The sequence below is a fragment of the Copidosoma floridanum genome, unplaced genomic scaffold, assembly GCF_036245765.1.
Source record: "Copidosoma floridanum isolate Cflo_tuat_1 unplaced genomic scaffold, Cflo_Japanese_pri ptg000027l, whole genome shotgun sequence".
Taxonomy (NCBI): domain Eukaryota; kingdom Metazoa; phylum Arthropoda; class Insecta; order Hymenoptera; family Encyrtidae; genus Copidosoma; species Copidosoma floridanum.
In genome coordinates this window covers 8,750,157-8,774,372 of record NW_028321904.1, presented here as the reverse complement: position 1 = coordinate 8,774,372, position 24,216 = coordinate 8,750,157, and the positions used below count along the sequence as shown (strand labels likewise).

Sequence of the window (24,216 nt, the reverse complement as noted above, 5' to 3'; positions counted from 1 at the left end):
CAGGTAATATGATAACGAATGATGAGATCGACTTATATGAAAATTGCGACTTCCGTCTTTGCGGACTAATAGCTGAATAAAAAAAGTTATTGATGTATCAACGTTGCAAGAAAGAAGAAGGAGAACAAACTTACATGCTAAAATATGCACTGGATACATTTGTTGAATTATCAGCATCACTAAATTGTAGAAAATATTTTTTAATCCGTTCCTGAATTGTAGGTCGTACTATTTAGTTTTAGTAACTATAAGGATTGAGTCTCTGATATTTATATTCCTGTGTAACATCAGTAACATTATACTGATGTAAATAGAAAATTTAGTTTATGAGATTTGAAGTCTCGCGCTTTAGGATATTCTCTTACGTATAAGGGCCAATCATAAGCGTGCTCGCGGCTATTATTACACCAATAGACTCTGTTTATACTTACGTTTGTCCAGCAGCTTGCTGCTGCTGCGGTTATCATCAGTCAGCCTCAAACGCCCTTTTCGATAAGTCGCTTTGCACTCGTGTTTATAATTTTCACGTGTATCGTTTTTATGTAAGATTTCTGTAACGAAAAACGATTTACATTTTCGATTGACACGTAATTTCTCCGTCTGACTCAAAAATTAGTTCTCCCTTTTTTTATCTTCCAAGTAAGCAAGTATTATGACTTGTTAAAGTAAAATTAAATAGAGAGATTGTTTTTTTATAATAAACGGCTAAAGGGTTAAAAAGTGTGTTGTGCATTTATTGTTGTGTCCTTTTTTTACATCCTTTTCACGCTCTCCCAAATCCGGCTTGCGATATAAATTATACAGTCCACTATCTTACTGAGTTCAATTTCGAACATGGTCCTTCGAGCCGGATGTGTGAAGGTAAAATATAGGTGTACGACATTTTCCTTTTGTGTTCAGACACGTGGTCGTTTTATCGGCCATCTTGGCTTCTTTTTGCGTTCTTCTCGGGCGACGAGGCTGACGCGGTCAACGCACCGGCGCGTAGTCCGTACGCACACACACACATACAGCCACATCTCTTTCTCTCTTTTCTGTGTTCGTTTGTCGTTAAGTGCAAGCGAGTCCATTGTTTATAAAGGGGACTCACTGCTGCTCGTGCTTTGGTCAGCGTGTGCTGCTGCCTGCCTCTGCAGGCTATTGAGACAACACCGCTGTTGCTGCTGGCTCCACGGGTCCTTTCATCTTCAGTGTGTGCTGCTGCCTGCCTCGGCAGGCTATTGTGACAACACTGCTGCTACTGCTCGTGCTTTGGTCGTCGCGCGTCGTCAGCGTATGCTGCTGCCTGCCTCTGCAGGCTATTGAGACAACACCGCTGCTGCTGCTGGTTCCACGGGTCCTTTCATCTTCACTGTGTGCTGCTGCCTGCCTCTGCAGGCTATTGAGACAACACCGCTATAGTCCATAGAGAGCAAGAATTACCAGCTATTATTAAATATCAACATCTTAGGGCGCATCTAAAGGGTGAAGCTTCAGACCTCACGAAAAATATACCCTTGTCTGAAGAGAGTTATATACAGGCCTGGGATATCATAACCCGGTATTATGATAATAAACGTCGTCTCATTAATACGTATACAACTACTATTCTTAGTTGTCAAGCTATGAGAGGCAGTTCTTGCTCTGAAACGAAGCGCATATCTAAGGAGATGATAAGTTCTGTTGATTCCTTGATATCTTTAGAGAGAGCAGTAGGAGATGCTGACATATTTATCGCTCTTGTAGTTAGTGGATTTGATTTTCAAACGAACAAGGATTGGCAAAAAATGTTAGGTAGTAGCAGTGATCCTCCTACTTTAGATCAACTACGAGATTGTATTTCGGCACCAATCATTACAATGCAATCGTTTTCTTGTAAACCTGTAAATAAGATTGTAAATATTCGCGCAACTACTCTTTTTAAAAATATGGGATCTTCTAGTGGTAAGCCTATATCTAAAGTTACTGCACTTCAGACAGTTGTTTCAGATTTCATTGTTTGCCAATTCCGTAATCAAAAACACCATCTTGTCTCTTGTGATTCATTAAAATCACAGTATTGGAGCGATAAATGGAAATTTCTGAAGTCCCATCGTCTCTGTGTTAATTGTTTTGGTCCTCACCTTAGTCAGGAGTGCTCTGTTAATAACAAGTGTTCACACTGCAACTAAAAGCATGACACCATTATGACAGAGGAAAGAAGTTCAGTTCTACATCTGTCTCTGCTAATAATAAGCAAACAAAATCTGTAAATAACTTGACAAACTCTTTTACTGTACAAAACCAAACTAAGATTTCTTCAGAGTCTAGTGTGAATGTACAGCTATGTAGTAGTAAGAAAATCGTCTCACTCAAGGTGCTTCTAGCTACTGCTCGTGTTTTCGTGTATGCCACTGATGGATCTCGCATATTGGTACGAGCTCTCATTGATCAGTACTTACAAAGTTGTCTTATCACTAAATCTCTCTGTGATATGCTGCATTTGAAACCGAGATCAGTTAGTACGACTCTGTCAGGAGTGGGTGGACTGATTTCCATGGACGCTAGTTAATCAGTTGCTTTCAAATTTAAGCCTCATTTTGAGTCTTGTTCTGAGCACCTTGTTGATGCGTTAGTCGTGCCAAAATTTTTTTCCTACGAACCACCTCTAGGTAGTCTTTGGCAAATTTAGATTATGGAAAGGATGTAATTCTAGCTGATCCAGAATTTTACAGTTTGGATAAAATTGACATTTGGTTAGATGCATCTGTCCATGCAATTTTTATCGGTCAGGAAGTTTGCAAATTAGCCCCTGACTACCCAATTGACTCTGCTTTGCAAATTGTTTGGTTGTTATCGGGTCAGATGCCCTTTGGTTCAGGATCCAACTCGTCACAAAAATCACTAGTTATGGTTAATGTTGAGGAAACTCAGCTTTATGAGTTAGTTCAGCGGTTTTGGATTATTTAGAAACCCCTCAAGCCTCGAAAAATTTTGAGTAAAGACGAGATAGCCTGTGATGTGATTGTCATCAATTCACACTCTCGAGATCTAACTGGCATGTATGTTGTACGGCTTCCGTTCAAGGTTAATCCTAAAACTCTTCCTGAACTACAGAGACAATCGTATCAATCAGCCTTGGCAGATTTTCACCATTTAGAACGGAGGTTAGTGAGAGATAAGTCTCTACATGATGCTTATTCAGCATTAATGTCCGATTATATATCTTTCGGCCATATAAAGGAATTGATGGTTGACGAATTAGCAGCTCGTTATCTACCTCATCATGGAGTTTTTAAAAACAACAAGTTGCGAGTAGTTTTTAATGGATCAGCTTCTTGAAATTCTAGTTCCTCGCTGAATTCCATTTTACACTCTGGAGAAAATTTGTTGCTTAGCTTATTTGATATTATTATCAGATGGAGATTTTACCAATTCGTCTTTACTACTGACATTAAGAAGACGTTCTGACAAGTTTTGGTAGCTCCTGAAGATCATGAGTTTCAGGCCATTTTATGCAGACCTAATGCATCTGTACCTATTCGATCTTACGTCTTAAACACTGTTACATATGGTTTGACGAGTTCACCTTACTTGGCCACACGTGTTTTAAGGCAACTTGCCAAGGATTACACTGAATCTCATTCTATAGCTGCTCAAGTTCTTTGTGAAGACTTCTATGTAGATGATTGTTTGTCTGGTAGCCATACGCTAGAAGATGCTAAGATTAAATGTCGGCAACTAATTTAATTGTATGAATTAGGTCGATTTCCACTGAGAAAATGGTCAGCTAATTTATCTGAGTTGATAGCTGAGTTACTAGTAAGCCACTTATATAGTAAGCCAAAGATCCTCAGTGATGATGAACCAATTGTTTCTGTTTTAGGCTTACATTGGAATCCTTGTAGTGACGAGCTTCGATTTTGCGTTACAGTAAACGTTGACACACCCGTTTGCTGGACCAAACGTACTTTATTAGGCAGTTGTCAAAATTTTTTGACCCTTTAGGCTGGTTGGCTCTAACGATAATTTTTGCTAAAATACTATTTCAATCTCTTTGGTTGTTGCAAGTGTCTTGGGATGATTCTCTGTTACCTGATTTGGTTAAAACCTGAACTCATTGGTTAAATAAAACACCTTTGTTGAACGAAGTTCGAATACCTAGATGGAATTTTGCATTTTTCACAAAATTGTGAATCTCTCGAACTTCATGGTTTTGCTGACGCTTCTAAAAACGCCTATGCAGTGGCTGTTTATTCACGTGTTGTACGCAAGGGTGAGATTTTTGTACATCTTTAATTAGCAAAAACGAAAGTTGCTCCAATTAAAACGCTAAGTATTCCAAGACTAGAGCTATGTGCTGTAGAATTGTTATCCACAGTAGTAAGTCATTTCGTTGATGTTAATTCATTGAAAGAACTACCAGTTCACATGTGGTCCGATTCTAGGAAGGTACCATATTGGCTCAATGGACTTTCTTCCAAATGACTAGTTTTCATAGCTAATAGGTGTTCAAAAATTCATGATTTGACTCCATATGCTAAGTGGCATTATATCACGTCAAAGCAAAATCCAGCTGATGCAGCTTCTAGAGGTGTTCTTCTGGGCCAGTTGCTGAATCAAATATTATGGTTTCAGGGCCCTAAGATTCTTCATAAATTGCACCCTAACTATTCAAAGTTTGGAGTAGAAATGATTGCCCCAACCTCTATAAATGTAAATAGTTCAATGCCTTCTGTAAATAGTATTGTAAATAATTCTGAGTCTTTTTATATGACTCTATTAACTCGTTGTTTCAAGTGGGAATGGTTGCTAAGAGTAACAGCATATTGCATTTGTTTTACATAGCGTTGTTTACATAAAGTTAAATAAAGGAATTCATATTTACCTATCGCTGGAAATCTTAAGCCCCCTTTACAGGCTAGTTTGCAGTTTATTGACTTGTATTCTTTTATTGAAGTTGACTTGATTCATCTTTTAACTTTAGAAATTGATTGTGCTAGACTGTGTCTAGTTTATCAGCATCAACAATGTCACTTTTTCGCTGAGTTAAAGGTACTAACTCAAAATCAAGATCGTAGTTCTGAAGATAGCTTACCACTACTCCGATCTAGCCGTTTTCTTAATCTGACGGCGTTTATAAACTGCAGATTGATTAGAGTTGGGGGTAGATTGAGTAGAGCCTTACTTGATGATGATACCAAACATCCTTTGATACTAACAGATAGAGGTCAGTTGACATTTATGCTCATTTACTATTATCACAGATTATCTTTACATGGTGGAGTTCAGTTGACGATTTTCACACTCCGTCAAACGTACTGGATTGTAAGAGCTGAGGTTATTCGTTGCATCCATTGTAAAAGATGTAAGTTTAAATCACAAACTCAGTGAATGGAAAACTTGCCTTGTTCTCGTGTTACTCAGAGTCCTCCTTTTCAAAAATCAGGGATCGATTATGCTGGCCCCTTCCCAATACGCTTGTCAAAACACAAGGGTAAAGGAACTTTCAAGGGTACCATTGCAGTTTTCATCTGCATGTCAACTCGTGCAGTACATCTTGAAGTTGTGGAGGATTATACAAAGGAGGCCTTTATAGCTGCCTTTCACAGATTTATTTCTAGACGTGGCCTCTGCACAAATTTATTCAGTGATCATGGCACGAATTTCATCGGTGCTGATACTGAGTTGAAAAGAATGTTGGTATAACGTAGTCGTAACCCTAATTTTGCCTATAAATTAGGTAAATCAGGTACACAGTGGCACTTTATTTCTGCTTCTGCTCCACATTTTGGGGGTTTATGGGAATCAGCAGTCAGATCCGCTAAACATCATTTGAAGCGTGTAGTTGGCGATCAGATTTTGACAGTAGTTGATTTTTCTACTTTATTGGGTAGAATAGAGGCATGCCTCAACTCTCGGCCCTTGGCTCGCCTTAATGATGATTTCTCTGAGCTTGATCCTCTTACTCCTGCTCATTTCTTGATCATGAGGTCTTCATTTCTTGTTCCAGAGCCCGATATTTTTTCTGAAAAGGTATCGTCACTGAAACGCTGGAAGCTAGTAACACAATCCCTCCAAGTCTTCTGGAAAAGGTGGTCACTTGAATACCTTTCCACTTTCCAAGTCATTGCAAGTGGATGAATCCTCAAGGTTCGGTTAAGCCTGGTGATCTCGTGCTCATAAAAAACGAGTCTTCTCCACCTGGAAAATGGCCTTTAGGCATGGTTGTTGAAGTCTGTAAGGATGCTAAGTCTCTCGTCAGAGTCGCCAATGATAATTAGTCTTATTTAGATTAATATATTTTCTTTTCATTTAATATTATGATCATTAAATCTCATATCTAAAAGTCACAAATCTTGCGAAAATATGTATAAAATTATCAGTAATTTGTTTATTATGTTTTTTTTTTATTTTTAAATTATTTGCTATTGTACGTGGAAAGTGTTTCACTGCTTTATTCACACGGTACTTAGTTGTATATTATTACATCCTTCTGTCCATCAACCTTGGGACTATGTAAAACATCAGTATTACTGATTGTTACCGGCTGAATGTCATTATATAAAAAAAAAAAAAACTTTCATTATTTAGAATTTTTGTAAGTGGAATGCGATCCACCCTTTTGTCCTTCTAAGACTTGTTATTGATATACATTAGTTACACTTCTATCTATTAACCTTGGGACTATGTGCAACATAACATTATGTTGATAAACATAACATTATACTGATGTAAATAGAAAATTTAGTTTACGAGATTTGAAATCTCGCGCTTTAGGATATTCTCTTACATATAAGGGCCAATCATAAGCGTGCACGCGTCTTTTCATACACCAACAGACTCTGTTTATACTTACCTTTGTCCAGCAGCTTGCTGCTGCTGCGGTTATTGTCAGTCAGCCTCAAACGCCCTTTTCGGTAAGTCGCTTTGCGCTCGTGTTTGTAATTTTCACGTGTATTGTTGTTATGCAAGATTTTTGTAACGAAAAAGGATTTACATTTTCGATTGTCACGTAATTTCTCCATCTGACTCAAAAATTAGTTCTCCCTTTTTTTATCTTCTAAGTAAGCAAGTATTATGACTTGTTAAAGTAAAATTAAATAAAGGGATTTTTTTTTTATAATAAACGGCTTAAGTGTTTAAAAGTATGTTATGCATTTATTATTGTGTCCTTTTTTTACATCCTTTTCACGCTCCCCCAAATCTGGCGTGTGATATAAATTATACAGTCCACCATTTTACTGATTTTAATTTCGAACAATTCCACTTGGTACTTTGTCTGGATCAAGTAAATTTGACTGTCAGAAGAATTTTAAACTATTTAACAAGTTTGCAAAAATAATTTATTTACTATGCGCTTCTACGGTGCTGTCCTCATTATCATTAATTTTCTGTGTTAAATCATAGGGAGCAAAATAGTTGAAACAGCCGCCTTCGACAAAAGTTTTGTACACCTACATAAAAATACATTTTAAAGTGACAAGCAGGGCCAAATGACAGGTGCATAACAAATAAAGCGATTCGTAAGTTAAAAAAAATATCACTTTAAATGTTAACACGAATTATCCTATTACCGGTCAAGAGTAAAGCCTTTATCGCTATTCCCGTTTTTGAAGTTCCTGTACACGCTTATAACGGTATGCGTGAAGACCATTGTCCTTTAAAATATTTTGAATAGTACCGTATGAGAGATCAGTGTTCCTCTCTATATCACGGATACTTCGGTTCGGATTCTCCTCAATCATTTGAAGGACCAGTTCTTTATTTTGCACGTTCCTTACTCTTCTTGGAGCACCTTCGATTAATTCTAAAATAGTTGAATGGTTATAGAAAAATAAATTATCTACAATCGATAGTATTGAGCTACGTTAGAAAATTTTATAATTTTTATCAGTTAGATGGAATTCTTCCTAATAATTTATTAAAAACATATTTTGGTATGTGTTTTTCGTACGGTAATTTATTTTAGCTGATGTGACAGTTAATAGTTTAAGATTCGATTCGTACCGCAATTTGGAATAGCGCCATCTTCAGGAGAAAATATGTCGATACTAACTAACAAGAATACAAAGCCTTTTATGGACAATGATCTGTTACAAGCGTTTATTTCAACAATAATGTATTTTACTCAACTTATGTAATTTGTTTAAGTGATAAGCATACTTTCGAGCTGAAAAATACCTATTTAACTGTGCATTGATACAAAAAATTTGTTTTCCCCTCACATACTTGTATTTTGTGAGTAAGTAATGCAGTTTTCCTCGAATATTAATGTATTTTGTGGAGTACTTTTGAGTCAATATATTGAAAAGTAATATTTATTATGTTCATTTATACAATACATCTATTTCATACGAGTAGTTTACTTTTTTTAATTGAGATAATAAAAATAGCCTTTTTTACTATTAATACGCTACTTGGGACTGAAATAACTTATTTTGGTTGTGAAAGATACATTATTATTACAATAAAGACTTGTAAAAGATTATTATCCATAAAGGGCTGTGTATTCTTGTTAGTTAGTATTGATATGCTCTCTCCTGTAGGTGACGTTGTCTCAAATTTCTGCACGAAGCGAATATAAGTAAATATAAATTATAACGTGAATTTGTAGATTTCAAATTTCGTGAATTCATTACTTTGGATGACCGCATCTAACTAAAAGATTAAAAGATTTATGTGTTCAAAACGTGTCATACTTTTTTAAAAAAAATTTTGAAACTCTAAAACCTGAAATACAAGTTAAGGTGGTAGTACAACCTTAAAAACTTTCAAACGTAACAATTTTACTTAAAAAAAGTCTACAAAATCATAATACTTGTTATGATTTTTATGGAAAAAAAATACAAATTCGTGACTGTCACTAACAGCTTTGTTATGAATCAAAATATCTTCATTATTGTTATAGCTTTATTACGAAGGACCATGAATCTGCAAATATTTTAACAAAAATTTTCTTTCAACTAACTGACTCCATGTGGAATGTCCAATTTGTAACTTAAACTTTTGATATTATAAACGTATAATTAGTCAACATACATTGTGTATAATTAACAAGACTACGTAATAGTTATTGATGTAATGAACTTGTGATAATAACAAGCAAAATTTATTATGCTGAGAAGAAATCTAAGTCAAATGTGAGAACAGAGTCATCACATGTAATTATAATGACCTTGACCACGACCACGCTGTGCAGCAGGCAGTAAATTTCCGTCATGGAACATTCTTCCAACTGCTGCTAGGATTACATTTTGAGATAGGGGTCGCCGGTTGGGGAAATGCTGAGTATATGCATGACCAGCTGCGGCTGCATTTCGATTGCATTGTCCGTAAAAAAAAACCATCTCGTCATAATCTTGGTGTGTAAACACCTGGGCATGCCCTGGACCATGTTCTTCTTCAGCCATACTTTACCTATATCAATATCTAACTAAAAAAAAAGTTACATTAGGTGTGCAAGTTTCCTACCATACTAATCGACTGCTAATTTGAGTCATAGTAATTTATTCTACACATTCTTACGCGAATAAAAAGGTTGACGCACATTAGTCTTACATTAAAAAAAAATTTCAAATTAACTTTCATAGGAATCGTTGTAGTTATTGTAAGAAAAACGAAAAGTTAACTCATGAGTCGTTCGCATAAAGTTTGATTTTGCCTTTTTCTTATCGTATTTTTTAACAATCTTACTAAGTCTTTGCTAGAATTATTACAGTAAAATTGTGACGATGTATGAATCATTATAACTTTTTCAATTAACCATTGATTCAGAATAATTTTTATGCAATAACAATCACTAAGTATATTTTTCACCAATTAGACCACAATGATTTTTAGAAAACTAAAAAACTAAAGTTAGGGTTATGTAGTCCGAAGGAAAACTACACCACCGTAACATGTGACCCTAGCCTTAACTTTTCAGTTATTTAAAAATAACTATAGTAATTCTTAAAACTTAGAAATTTAAAAATAATTTTTGGTGGACTAAACATTACACAAAACAAATTTCAGTAGAAACTAAACGAACGCAGTAAGGTAAATTAGTTTTGACTGAGAGAGAGAGCTTATCACGTATGCTAAAAAATTATAATATATACACTGCTGGTTATGAGGATAAACTATATCTGAATTATGTATCTGACGAAAGCTTTTAGATGAGCACATAAGCTTACCGTTACAGCAGTGGCAAAGACGTAACTGCAGCAATGACTTTGTCCTCTGACAGTCTATTATATGCAGCCTTCTCTTTACACACTACTCTTTCTAACCATGTATCATTTTCTAATGACTTTTCATTTATAAGCTACTTTATTAGAAACGTCACGCACGTTTGTTTCAGTCATCTAACCGATCAACTGATCTGAAGGCTAAAGCTAGAAAAATTTCACATTGGATTTCAAGCAAATGAGCGCAGAAAGAGCGTTATTCCATTGTTGTTCATGCTAACAGTAGTAGGTGGTAAGGAAACTTTAGAAATCGAACTTCACCTAGATGCGTAAGTCCCCTTCCTCTCATCCCTTTGAGAGCGAGCTTGCCTCTGATATTCTCCGTTATTTTCCTTCTTCTTTCTTCTCTTATGCCCTATTGTCTTCTATGAAAGTGGGCCTACGGACCTTTTCCATGCGAGGAGGTTAGTTTTTAGTCGGTAGGCACACCGGGTGAAAATGACACTACCACCAGATAAGCTGGGATGTTTATAAAGATTTTTCCCTCCCCACTCCTTCAAAAGAAAAAAAAAGATGAAAAAAAAGAAAAAAATTTAGAAAATCCGAAATGACTATAAAAAAACCATTAGTTGTGTACTTAATTTATGATGCCAATTAAATATATGAAAACATATTACATCTCTTGACAAACATACATTAAATAATTAACACAATTGTATATGTAAAGGCACACATCACATTCTTAACCATCTTCTACTAGGATCCCATAGGCAGCTGTGCCTCATTTTGGCAGCAAAATCTCAGATGTTGTTGCCCTGGGGCTAGCTTACTGTTGTTGCATTATCGATAGTATAAAGTATCAGGGTTCGTGTGTACCACGTACCCTCGGTACCATGAATAAGCTCACGCTGCTTTTAATCACTATCATGTACAGGTACAGTCTGAGCTGCTAACTTAGGTTGCATATAAAGAAGCACGCGCACGTGTGTGTGTATGTGCACGCCAGTTCTCAGTAATTAATAGATTTCTTCGCTTATGCGACCCAGGGCACTCCAAGTGCTCTCAAAATATATAGCTAACCTATAGAAATTTACATCTATATTGGTAGTAAGCTATATATTTTGAGAGCGCTCAGAGCACTCCGGGTCGCATAAACAAACAAATCTAATGTGTGCGCGTGGCAAAACCCAGCAGTACAGCCAGAATAGCAATCACCTTTGAAAAAAATTTGTACACGTGACTACCAATATGGCACTGGTGTCACGAGTTTTATGACACCGTGAGCTTGCATGCCTTGGTGCCCAACGAGCACCAGGTGTTCTGATGTATTTCAATGGCAAGATGAAAACCCTTTTTTTTTGTGTTCCACCGAGAACAGCATCTAGTCAGCTGCTTTTACGTTCCTATCTGTTACAGCTCAAATACCAAACGCTCTAGATGTAGGTTATATGCACCAAGGCATACATATAAGCACGCGGCGTTGCGTATCTTGCACCATGTAAACACTACAAGCATATGTTAGTTTATGAGAGCTGGTGCATGCATACTCGTACCTGTACCTATTAGTGGGAAAAAAAGAGCTGGGTCGATGGCACACTATCGAACACATTACGCGACCAAAGTAAATAAACACATTTACACGCGCTCACAAACTCATGCCGTAGGGGCTGATTGCATTGCGTACCGAAAATATTAGGGAACCTCGCGATTTTAAGATGCACAAAACAGCAGTATCGACAGCTACAAAGTAGCTCTAGTAGACGTAGTGCTACGCTACGACAAATGTATACATCAATTGATGGTGAATGAAATTGCATAGCAGATATTCTGCTTACCGACTTACACTACGTGGCAACGCCGCTTCACGTGTTTATTCGCGCCATAGTAAAAAGTGTTCGAAGGGGTAAAAACAACCCTTAAATCGTAATACTTGTCGTTTAATGTCTACTGCATTAAAAAATACACAAAAAATGGCGTTAGAATCGGAGTAATTTATACAACACGCTCTATCTCGCTGTTAAAGAACTTGCTGATCACCCTGATATATATATATATATTTAACGGTCATGTTAACAAAATAGTTGCTAAATCACTAACAACCCTAAGATTTATCCAAAAATGTACACGTGATTTTACCAGACCAGAATCCATAATACATTTATTCAAGTCGTTGGTTCTGCCTCAACTTACATATATCTCAATTATTTGGACACCCTATACACAAGCTCACTTTTCTACTTAATAAAGTAGTTTATCAAACACTTCGCCTGGCCTCTTACAAAACTAACAATCCAATGCAACACTTTAACTATAATTATTTGCAATTACTGATCTAATTTTCCATAAAACCCACAGAACTCGTACATAAATACCATGACTGCTTATTCTTATTCAAACTTACACATAATCACATACACTGTCCTGATTTATCTGCTCTCTTTTAACCTAGAAATATCCTCCACAACCTCAGAAATGCCCGAACTATTACTGAACAAACCCACACGAATAATTATTTATACTTCTCGCCTATATCCCGTTTAATAAGACTTTTCAACTCTACTTTTTAATATTTATCTGATACAGATAATATACTGCATTTTCAATTAAACCTTCGCACTCTTATTTTAACTCAACAGAGCCCTACAAACTAAACATCTTCACATTTCTACCCTTTTTCTTCAAACTTAATCCTGCTACTATATCATATTAGTTTATGATAAGTTTATTGTTTATTTAAATTATATTTGTTTTATATACATTAGTGAAAAGCTAAATTGTATATTTGTTTTACATTTTTTCAAATATTTTGTTATAGTTACTTATCATTTAGATGTGTTTCTTTGTTTTATGCCCAGCCATATGCGTACACCAAATTTGTAAACTTATGTAATTGGGTTACTGACCCGTTAGTTAAATAAATAAACAAAAATATATATATATATATATATATATATATATATATATATATATGTATATGTATATATAATTGGACCAGATAGAACAATACTAATTAAGAAAGTTACAGTCCCTGCCTTTATAGTGTGAGTATTAACGCAAACTATACCATAAACATTTTGGTTTAACAGTTGAAATTTTAGTGCAATCCAATACAACACTAGTTCGCTTGTAGTTTTAAAAACATTTTATCATGATACTGAGAATCTCATCTCTGGATGACTAGTAAACTGCATCTTTTGAAATGAAAGCTAGTGTGTTCAGAGTTGCAAAAAGGTACTACTGCAAGCCTGATGACTTATTTCAAACAGTGTACTCAAGTTTAAAAAGTTGAAGTTTAAGTCTAGTTTACAAAAGCATAGAATAATTCTGAATTCTACTAATAAACCATGTTTAGATGATCACACTTCTTACTGCAGTGTGCATTACTTCAAATTCTTTAAAAAAGCATGGGTAATTCCAGTAAAACCTTTTCATTTTTTATTTATTTGTAACAGACCTGTTAAAAAAATTTTTGTAACTTTTCTGTCTTTTGTCATACTCCATTCTGAACTGCTTGAATTGCTTTGGTTTTCCAGAAGGCTTGACAGTGGATTAAGGTGTTTACTACATTCTCTTTCTTCTGTGCATATATCAAGATTCTTACTGAGCAAAGCATAATACACAGTGCTGTGATCACTGTCATAATTTTGGCCAACGTTAGCACTGTCAAGGTTAACATTAACATTATTTATTTGCAGAATTAGAAGGTATTCTGCAGCAATGCCTTTCTCATTCAGTCCTTTGGTTTTACAGCTACAAAAAAATCACACTGTTTAAAAAGGTTATTATAGAAATGACGTACATTTGCGTAATTCAATCTGTTGACAACGACCTGTATTCTACATTCATTTTTCGTCATGCAAGATATGTCTCTTTAAAAAATTTATCGATTCCTTCTTGGGTGAAAACATTGTCTAATTATCGCAAAGGAAAAGTGATAGATAAAATGACATCACTATTTAATCAGTGATAAACACAAATTATTTTTAAATGACATTTAGTTAATAAAATCATAAATCTCTTAAAAAAAAAAAGAATTAAAAAAAAATATAATTTGCTTGTGTGTCAGCATATATATGAGCATACTTTTATATTTAAGATAGTTCTTGCAAGAAATACGTGCAATAACAAGAAACTGCTTGCATGTATCCATTTTTATAACCTTTCCAGATCTTTATATTCCTTCCGTAATAGTATAAAGTGCACTGTTCCTATACGATGGCGATAAGTGAAAAGTTCTCAAATAAACCTTGTGCTTCAGGCTTTCAATACACGTTTTAAATTTTTTAACCTCCAAAAAAGAAGATTATTTTAATGTCATATTATTCTTATGATACAAATAACTACAAAATTTCTTATGAACGTGTATTCATGTAACAGCCCAATAAATATTTATTAAATTACTTGACTGGTTTTGTAGGTTGGCTCATAACAATGAGCCTTCTTCATTCTGTGGTTTGTATAATTCAATAATTCATGTATGTATTAGTACTTTATTATACAAAGCCAAATAAAAGTTTAAATTTTTTATATACTTTATCACAAGTAATAATAAAGGAAAGCTAGGCGCACCAAAAATCTTAGACTCACATGTAAATAGAAATAGAACTAATAATAATTAATTGATAATCTTACTTGTGGTTGTATAAATAAATAAATTATTAAAAATTACTACGCTTGAATTCTACCTATCTGTGCCCTTGGTGGTGTGCAAAAATATATGAATATATGTTATTGAAAGTAAATATTCAAGTATGTATGAGGTTCTGGACATAAAATAGGCTAAGTTGAAATAACGGAGAAAAAGAGGGAATTTTATCCTATTTTGTGGGGGGTGGTGTGGAGTCTATGAAAGGTTGTGAGGGGCTGTGGGGGATTTTAAGGGGTTTGTGTGGAATACTTCACATGAACAATTTTATAATATATGTTGATATACACACAGATACATTATACGATAGATTTTCAGTCATAGCTTTGATAGAAATGGAGAAGTGCTACCTGAAAAGTGGTTTGTTTAACGCCAAACAATTGCTTAATTATTTTTTTCTAATTATAATGAAGTACATATTCCTATTTAGAAGACTTACAATTAACTATTAAATTAACTTTTTTTTGTTAATCTCAAATTAACTATTTTTGTTTCAGGAAATCTGGGATAACAATATTGTAATAAGTACAAATGTCAAACGAGCTGTTTCACGTATCAAAGATAGTCTACTATTAAAGTGCAGTACCATTACAAAAAATTTTCTAAATACTGACCAAGCTAACCCACCATTATTTTCTAATAAAACTGGTTTAAATGATCCAAACTTGTTATTTGGGCTAGCTGAAAGAATTGTGTCAACAGAATCTTTGATTTTTTTAAGACACCAGTATGAGACTTTTCAATCATATTTATATTCTGTTATATCTGAACATGAAGATAAAGTGTACTTAAATATGTTTTACAACAGTACGGTATTACTATCAGTGCAACTGCGGAAACCTATCTATATGGTGTCAATTTCCAAATTTTTTGATGCAAAAAAAATTTTGAGTTTAATGAGCAGAGTTAACTGGGAATTAAAAGACGTTATGTCGCTGCATAATACGTATATCGATGTATTAATTCAGGTATAAAACAAAACTTTGCCGCATTTTTACCTACATTTCTCTACTTTTTAATATTTATTAACAGAAAATGAAAAAGTTTCAAGAAAAACTTAAAGAAATGCAAAACTGTATAGTCATAAGTGATGAAGTTCATAAAACCATATGGGAAGGTGTAGCTGATATAATTACTCACACAATGGTCGAAGGGTACGTATTGTTATTTATCATTGTTCATTCTATTGTCCCAGATAAAAACGTTACCTTTTTGTCTAATTACAAAATTTTTTCATTTTATAATCTTTATAAATGTCTTTAGGTTCTTATAGCATCCATAGTAAATATTTGTATTAATTCAAAATTTTCGTGGGTTCGATTTCCGATGAATGCAGATTTTTTCTAAAACTGTTTTTATCAGGAAAAGTTCCTATGTAACTCCGGCTGTTTCGGGGCGGATTTTTCCAACTATAGCCTCGGAATGATCGCCTCTTCTCAATTTTTCGCATCTCCGCCGTTCGGTGCCAACCCCTCTCCCCTCTATTTACCTTGCGTCTCTCGGATGACGTCCACCAATTAGCGGGACGATACAGGAAAATAGTGTGAAACAATACCGACTACACACAAACAAAAATGAACATGAAAACGAATCTTTTTCTGCGCGTTCGATGCACTGCGAGACTCTTCTCCGCTGCTCGCGTGGCGGCCCGTACGTTTTAGTCATTTTCGACTAAACAGTTGCCTAAAATACAATAAATTTTTTCGGACATGTCTTACTCAAAAAAATTTTTGATTGAGTTAAAAAAATTCTCATAGAATTTGACTTAAAATATTTGTTGCTTGATAAATTTATATGCCTTTAATACATGACAAATAAATGTTCAATGGTTATAATTTAATAACATTTAAAAGATTGATTCAAAAACTTTGCGTAGCAATTTCAGTTATTATTGTGAGTAATTCAGAACAAAATGTATTATCATCAAAAAGATTGGTAAAAAAGACAGGGTTATTACCAACGAAAATGGCAGAATAAACATGGTAAATTACTGCAAAGTAAATAAGTCTCAGTTTCCTACTCCAACTTTTCATTCCCTAAAGCTGTGTTTTTTTGTGTAGCTTGTAATAGTAGGTTATTGTAACCGAACTAATTAAAACTTGAAAGTATGGTTGATAAATATATTCTGAACTAACATGTGCTTTATTGGTGTTTCATTAAATACCAAAAAAATAATAATATTATAATTTCAAGCACTTTAACACTGGTCATATAAGGCAGAAATTAAAATGACCTAATAAAACTTGTTAGTAAAAACAAAAGAATTCTTTTTCTAAGATTTACAAAAAAAAATAACTTATCAAGCCCTCCAAATTATAAATTTCATTTTTTGTTTTAAATATAAAAATAGCTTATCGAATGACGAGTGACTATACTGCCCCCTCTTTTTTATGTCATGAAAACTATTAACGTATATATTGGTCTGATTGAATCTTAAGGAAAATAATAGCTGGAGCCTATAGATATAATTTTAGAGAAACTTCTATTCGCAATTTGTTTTAAATTTTGTTAAATAAATGCATTTGTTCCGTACACAAATGTAAGACTTGCTTATTGAATCAGTGTTTCATCGCATACTGATAGTTTTTTTTGTTATTTCTTGACAGAAACACAAGTTGATATAATAAATGTTTTCTTTTTAAATTCTTAAAAATTGTGAATAGGTTTCTTGGACATTCATTGTTTTACGAATTTTTATTAATAAAAATTCCTCGATCATGTTGTGAAAACCTATCACTACCATAGGTGATTTGAATACTTTCTTACTGTAGGCGCAATGGCTTAGCGTTTAAAAGTTATTTCATGTCCACATATTTTGTAAGTTATACTTTAACAATCATGCCATACGCAAAAGTGTATCAACGATTTCCGAGTTCTGACCTTGAGGAAAAATGTGATGGAAGTGGATGCATATTACTAGATTTTGCATAATACTTCCTTTCGCCCGCCGCCTTTGGTATACTGCCCCGCGCAGGTCCCCTCCATCTGTTATCTCCTGCACACAAACTCCAACCCTTACTCTTAATGGGACAATGAAAACTTCAATTACTTTTTGTTATGGTACAGTTCGTAACTTATTTTAACTGTGAATATTCGTTTACTATTTCTTAATTCATTTGGTTTAATTCATAGATAAACTATTTGTTTAAGAAAATTAGTTCTTTATTTAAATGACTTTTTCAAAAACTTAGATATTTTTATATTTAAGCTGAGTCACTTTTCTGTGTATTGATAAATATTGATTTATTTATTATTATTTTGTTACTCTTACAGTACATAAATAGTTTCTTATAAAATTTTTTCATTGTTCTTCAAAATTTTCAAAAATTAAAAGAAAATTTTTTTGTATTCTATGGATGTAATAACTGTGTTATTGAAAAAAACACCTTCTAAATCTACTTAAAAATTGAATAGGTTTATCCAAGAGTAATATTTCGCACACAAAAAGTAGGAGATTTCTACAGATCACATAAATGCAACTTTACGTGGTTTTTCTATAAGACTACTGAAGCTCAGCTCCCAGCGTTTCAATCATAACCAAATGCCGAGTAATACTGCTCATATAAGAAATACTGCAAAGAAATCAAAACCATTTACATCGGCCCACGTCAAGAACTTGAAGTAGACGACAAGTATGGAATTACGTATCCCTAAGAGTAAGAATTAGTATATTACATTCATGTTTAATAATGGAGCTGCGACGAACTTGGTAAAAATAAGCTAACTACACCAGGAACTCTTCCAGTTGAGTTAAATGATGTAATTACTTTGACGGGAATAACACCTTACCCTGTTTTGACAACGGGTAAAGTGATTATAACAAAAAAAGAAAGCCTAAAATTTTTATTGTCCCTAATATTTTTTCTACTAAGGATGGAAGATTAGTCTGTTTCAAATTATGTAAGAACCAACGGTCCACACTATCATACTATCACGATGCTATAGTATTAGATCATAATGGTAATGATGATGATGACGATGATGATGATAATGATAACTATTAATCCTATTTTATTTCTGAAGACATCTGAGAAATTAATACGAAAAAAAAAAAGAAAAAGACCAAGCTTTGCAAGAGCTCAGAAAACAAGCTTGAAAACTCTATATTTAATTCAAATAAAATGTTTAATCATTATAACAACAATATAATAAAACAACAAATTTGGATGGTAAACAAACAGCAGAGCTGCTAGAAGAATTAAATGTTCTCAGACACGAAAAATTCAGAGATATGCAAGTGGATATATAGTTCTAAGATAAGTATTATAGATTTATTTTGACTGAAAGAGGAGATAGTCGTAATACCTTTATTGCCTTAGTATAAAAAGTATTGAAAATTTATTTATGTACTTTATTTTTTCCTGACAATACAACAATGAATTCTAGCTCGTCAAAAGTAAATTTTTTCAATTATTAGCCTTAATATCATATGCTAGTAATTCGAATGTAGAAGTCATCAAAATAAAACCAATAGCTCTAGAAATGAGAAAATGACACTGTTGACAGTCAGAGACATAATTAACCTGTGGCATTATCAAAAATATGTATGTTTTCTGAGAATTCCCCGAGTTAAACTGGAAAATCTTCTTCGAAAAATACACTATGACCAGTGTATGACCCATAAAAATCAATGATGGAAGGTCTGAGCTATAATTACATAAATATTTTTAAAAATGTTTATGTGCACGGATCAACTAATTTTTTTTTTTTTTTCTGTAAACTTATTAGATTATGAAGTCCACGCAACTTTTGAAGTTTAAATCACTGAGATTTTGTTGTAATTAGCACTTCAAAAGTGAGGTTGCATCATTAAATTGTGGTGTCATGTCATCTCTTACCAAAAATCATGAGGCAACATTGTAATATTTTTTACTACGTGATAACACCTTTTTTTCAAATTTTTTTTGTTTTATTTTTTTGGAAACAACAAAGTCATTAACAGGAGCATTACCTGTATGGTGTCCCTTAAATTTTTTTTTCAATAGATACAATGATGAGAGTTTCTTGATTCAAACGGAAATTGTAAATCTAATCAGTTTTACTTGATCAACAATCAAACTTTTTTTGAATTTTGATTTGTTTTATACAAATATGTGAATAAATGTAACAGACCCTTGAATATTGCTGTAAAACTTAATAAAATTTAAGAGGTCTTTCTCAAAAAATTCAAGTCAGAGTTCAATGTTCATCCTGTTACTAAATCTGGCGAAAACGTACATGACTACAATGAGATTCTTATAAATTTTAAAAATGCCGTCAAAAAAAACGATCAGTGAGTTGACATGATTCATAAGAAGTCATTATTCTGTATTACTCCTTATTTTTCTTCCAATACGAAAATTTTTTTTTTATACGTTATACAATACATTAAGTTTAAAGACACGTAAAGTTGATTACGTCTCTTTGTTGCTAAGCAGATTGTCTGCTAATGAACTCATAGTTGATCAATTAGGCTGATTTAAGCTTGTCATAAAGAGTGGACTCTATATTTATAATAGTAGTCGGATACTTAGTAGAAGGAGACTAGGAGAGAAAGAGTAAGTTAGTTGCAGATATACAGTATGCGATAAACACTTATCAAGCAATAAAAAACCAAGCACGATGCTTTTATCTAACTCGGTTATATTGTATCTTAAGTTTAATTTGAGACTTTGTAAGTGAGCTTAACAATTGTAAGTTTGATATGTGGAATCCCATCGCATGGAGACTTTCCAATGGGTGGGTTTTTTATAAGCAATTCTACTAAGTTTTAAAATTTTACTAAAGTGGATTAACTGTATGCAGTTCTGCTACAAAACGCCACTTCGTAAGGACGGCCAACTACAAGAGGGTTAACTTTATGCGTTTCTACTAGAAGATACCAGTCCACAAAGAGGACCAACTATAAGTGGCTGTATTAAACAGTATTACTAAAGAAGCACACATACGTGGACTGGTGGCTCAGCGCTAAACACCAGTCTGGAACACTTAAACACACACGCACGCATACAATTACAAATTTACACATATAACTGCTCTCTTTCTTACTCACGCAGTACTTGCCATTCGAGTGAGATGCCCTTGGCATAATAAATCAGTTTTCAAATCAAATTAAAAAACGCAGTAGTCAGTAAACCACGTTACGACGCCGGGCTTACAAGAGCCTCATGAGAACATTCTTCTCTCGAATATCCAACATTTCCCCGACCTTGTTAAAACGGAGGAAAAGCAACAAAATTTAATTTACAACACTTACTAAGAATTTAAGTTAAAGAATGGAATAGCACATTTAAAGAAGATCAAATCGAAAATTGCATACCGGGTCATTAGACCTTTAACACATTTAGAATTGGTAAAGAAGCTCTTTTTACAGTCGGGGTAAAGAAGGGAAGACTTGACCCCAGTTTGATGAGATGAACCTCTTACATTTTCAGAACTGAAGCCTTTACTTCAAAGGATTCTGAGGTGATTATCCCAGACTAAACAAAGTCTCTTACTTGTTGTGAAGTAAAGCAGCCATAGTATTGCCTAAGCAACGTTGCAAATTACGTTTCGTATTATTATCAAATCCATCCACTATCCAAGCAATGCAAAATTAAAGTATCCCAGAGGTGTTTATATTGATTTTCAGTCATAGCGACGCCCTGTATAAAACTCAACGCTTTATCCGTCAAATGCGCCTTCAAATGATGGAATTTAATAGCAGCAAGGATATCATCTCTTCGATAAATGAGAGCTGTATACAAATAACGAAAATATTCCTACTCCGAGTAATTGCTTAAAAGTATTGGCAAATCAATCTTATACTTACTTATTATGCATATTTATAATCAATATCGTTAAACAGTCAATATCGTCATATGATATGATGTTATAAGAACCTTGTTCTAACCCCAAAAATGTTGCCAATACCTATATTTTTTCAGTTAATTCAATATTGTGTTTAAAACTCACGCAATTATTATTGCAGAGCCCACAACAGTCTTTATCAAAACATCTGTTACTTTTTTCTGTTTACTTACATTTTTTCAGTTCATCAACATAACCTCAACAGACATACCAAGTTTATTGTTTTAAAATAGTATATTACTAAAATGTACATGGCATGGTATAATAATGAAAACTTCGAATGCCCCATGGCATGTATTTTGCTTGATTCACACTAGTTTTTTTTTATGTTGAAAAAAAACGCAATTAATCAAATTTTGGAGGTTAGCCAATGATTTAACACTCCTTTAAATAGTTTTGTTATATTCCACGGTCACTTATCTATAAGCTCCAAAAAGAGTTATCGCCCTGGCTACTTCGATTCTGGAGATATTTGATTTTGAACAAAAAAAAAAACATGATTGCCCACTGTGCGCCCCCTGACACATTTTTCGTGACCCCTCGCCTCTCTAAAAAAATTTTTTCATCTGACACCCTCTCATTTGAAGAAAAGACAGTACAAAAACGTACTTAAAATGAATAAATAATTTGAAAAATGCCATTAGTCGAAAAGTATGATTGAATTATTTTTAAATAATTGTTAATTTAATTTCATTTTCAAGTTATTAAAACAATTATCAAACTTCTTTTTAATCTAAGGATATGATTAAGTAATAGGAAAATTGGTGGGCAGAGTTTTGCAGAAGGCGGACGTATATTTAACAGAACACTTATGTCAACAGAAACATTGCAAGGATCCTTAATATATAAACAATACTGAAATTATGCTGACATTTCATTATAATTCATTTCCACGGAAAGTTTTATTGGCATGTTAAAAATACTACTTGCAGTAAATTTCAGAGTTAAAAGCACTGGTATTACCACCTATTGATTGTGGCTTGGTTCCGCTAATGTAAACACACTCTTAGCCTGTATTAATAACTATACAAACATTGCTGTTACTTGTTTCTGATTTTTTATATGAGTAAAACAGCTACAATTCGTGTGTGACGTCACCACTTTTCATAAAGAAATTCATTGTGCGATCCGTTCTAAAACACCAAAACTGAAACTGTAAGTAAGATTGAAATAAACAAAATTAATTTAGCACAATTGAAACTTTCTAAATAGATCTGTATTCTTAAACGTTATGGATGTTTAATGCAATGTAAAAATGAGTACTAATACATTGACAAATGCACTTTATAAAATTTTATTTTTATGTACTATATACGATAAGGCAGCATTTATGTAAATATGTTGTATTATAATTTGGCCCACTTGCAGAACATGTTAGCCCCACAACTTTCAATTCGTTTTTTTAAAGAGGTTAAGTACTTTTTTATTTTTCTTTAAATATAAAAACAAAATGTTATTCCCACTTGCACTACTTTGATTGAGGCGTTTTGTACCTGGATCTGTAATACTCTAATCTAAAATCTTTTTAAACAAATAGTCACACAGTATCACTTTTTAAGTGTAGTATGCAAGATAACTTCTAAATTACAAGGAAAATAGTAAAAATAGGGTACGTTTGTTAAAACTTTGATAAAATAGCCATCAAGGTTTTATTGTAAATATCTTGTGAATCATAGAAGGTAGAGCAAAAATAAAAATTTCAGCGTTTTGGGTGGGAAATTTCCTATCGATCCAGCATTTTACCTTTATTTGGTTGCACTTAGAATTTTGAGAAAACAATTAGTAAAATGGGTCTTCGTGATCAGCCTGCTGGACTAAGTGAGGAAGACAGAGAGTTTATGTGAGTGGCTGTGAACCTCTTTCATACTCTTTCATCTCGTTCATGAGGTATATCATACCTATATAGACAGCAGCAAGAGGAGTAATAAGAGGCAGTGGTATACTTGTTACAACAATACGCACATGTAGAACCCTGAGTGGGATTTTAGTTTTCAGTCAACTTTTGCTAGTAGGCCGCGTGCAATAATACATATTTTTTAGTCCAAAAATACTATTAATGGTGAAAAAAAAAATTTTTATAAATTAATTTTTTTTGCGTTTTACAGAATTTTGTATCCATTAGGCATAGTGTCGAGTAAAATTTTTTTATTTAACAAGATTAGCTGAATTAACCAAATTTTACAAGTGACTTGTGATTTTCTGCTTATACAGTTAACTATAAAATATTCTATATGTACCAGAGAAACTATTTTTTTTTATTTTTTTTTTTTTTTTAATATTATCCTATAAGAATTGCATATAACATAAAAATTATCCGTTATGAGGAGTAATAAATGTTACATGCAAGATAACTTCTAGATTACAGAAAAAATGATAAAAATAGTGGACGTTAGCTCAAACTTTGATAAAGTAGCCGTCGACGGTTCTGTTGTGAATGTCTCGTGAACCCTAAAAGGTAGAGCAAAAATAAAAATGCCAGTGTGTTGGGCGGAAAATTTTTTAGTGATCCGATATGTATCCTTTATTTGGTTGCTTTTTATGCCAACCAGTTTTTTGCTCCAAAATATGTGACTGGATGAAGCCTCAAAAAATGGTCAACAAGGAATTTTCTGC

General features: G+C 33.5%; 1 protein-coding gene across 1 annotated transcript in view; it reads left to right on the top strand.

Annotated features, from left to right (window-relative positions):
• The window catches only part of Vps50 (vacuolar protein sorting 50), a 403,619-nt gene that overhangs the window by 312,654 nt on the left and 66,749 nt on the right, over window positions 1-24,216 (top strand). Inside the window, exons 6-8 of the mRNA XM_089595740.1 lie at window positions 15,273-15,502; window positions 15,584-15,743; window positions 15,808-15,929. Of these exons, the coding sequence (XP_089451866.1) occupies window positions 15,273-15,502; window positions 15,584-15,743; window positions 15,808-15,929 (512 nt within the window). The remainder of the gene's footprint in view (window positions 1-15,272; window positions 15,503-15,583; window positions 15,744-15,807; window positions 15,930-24,216) is intronic.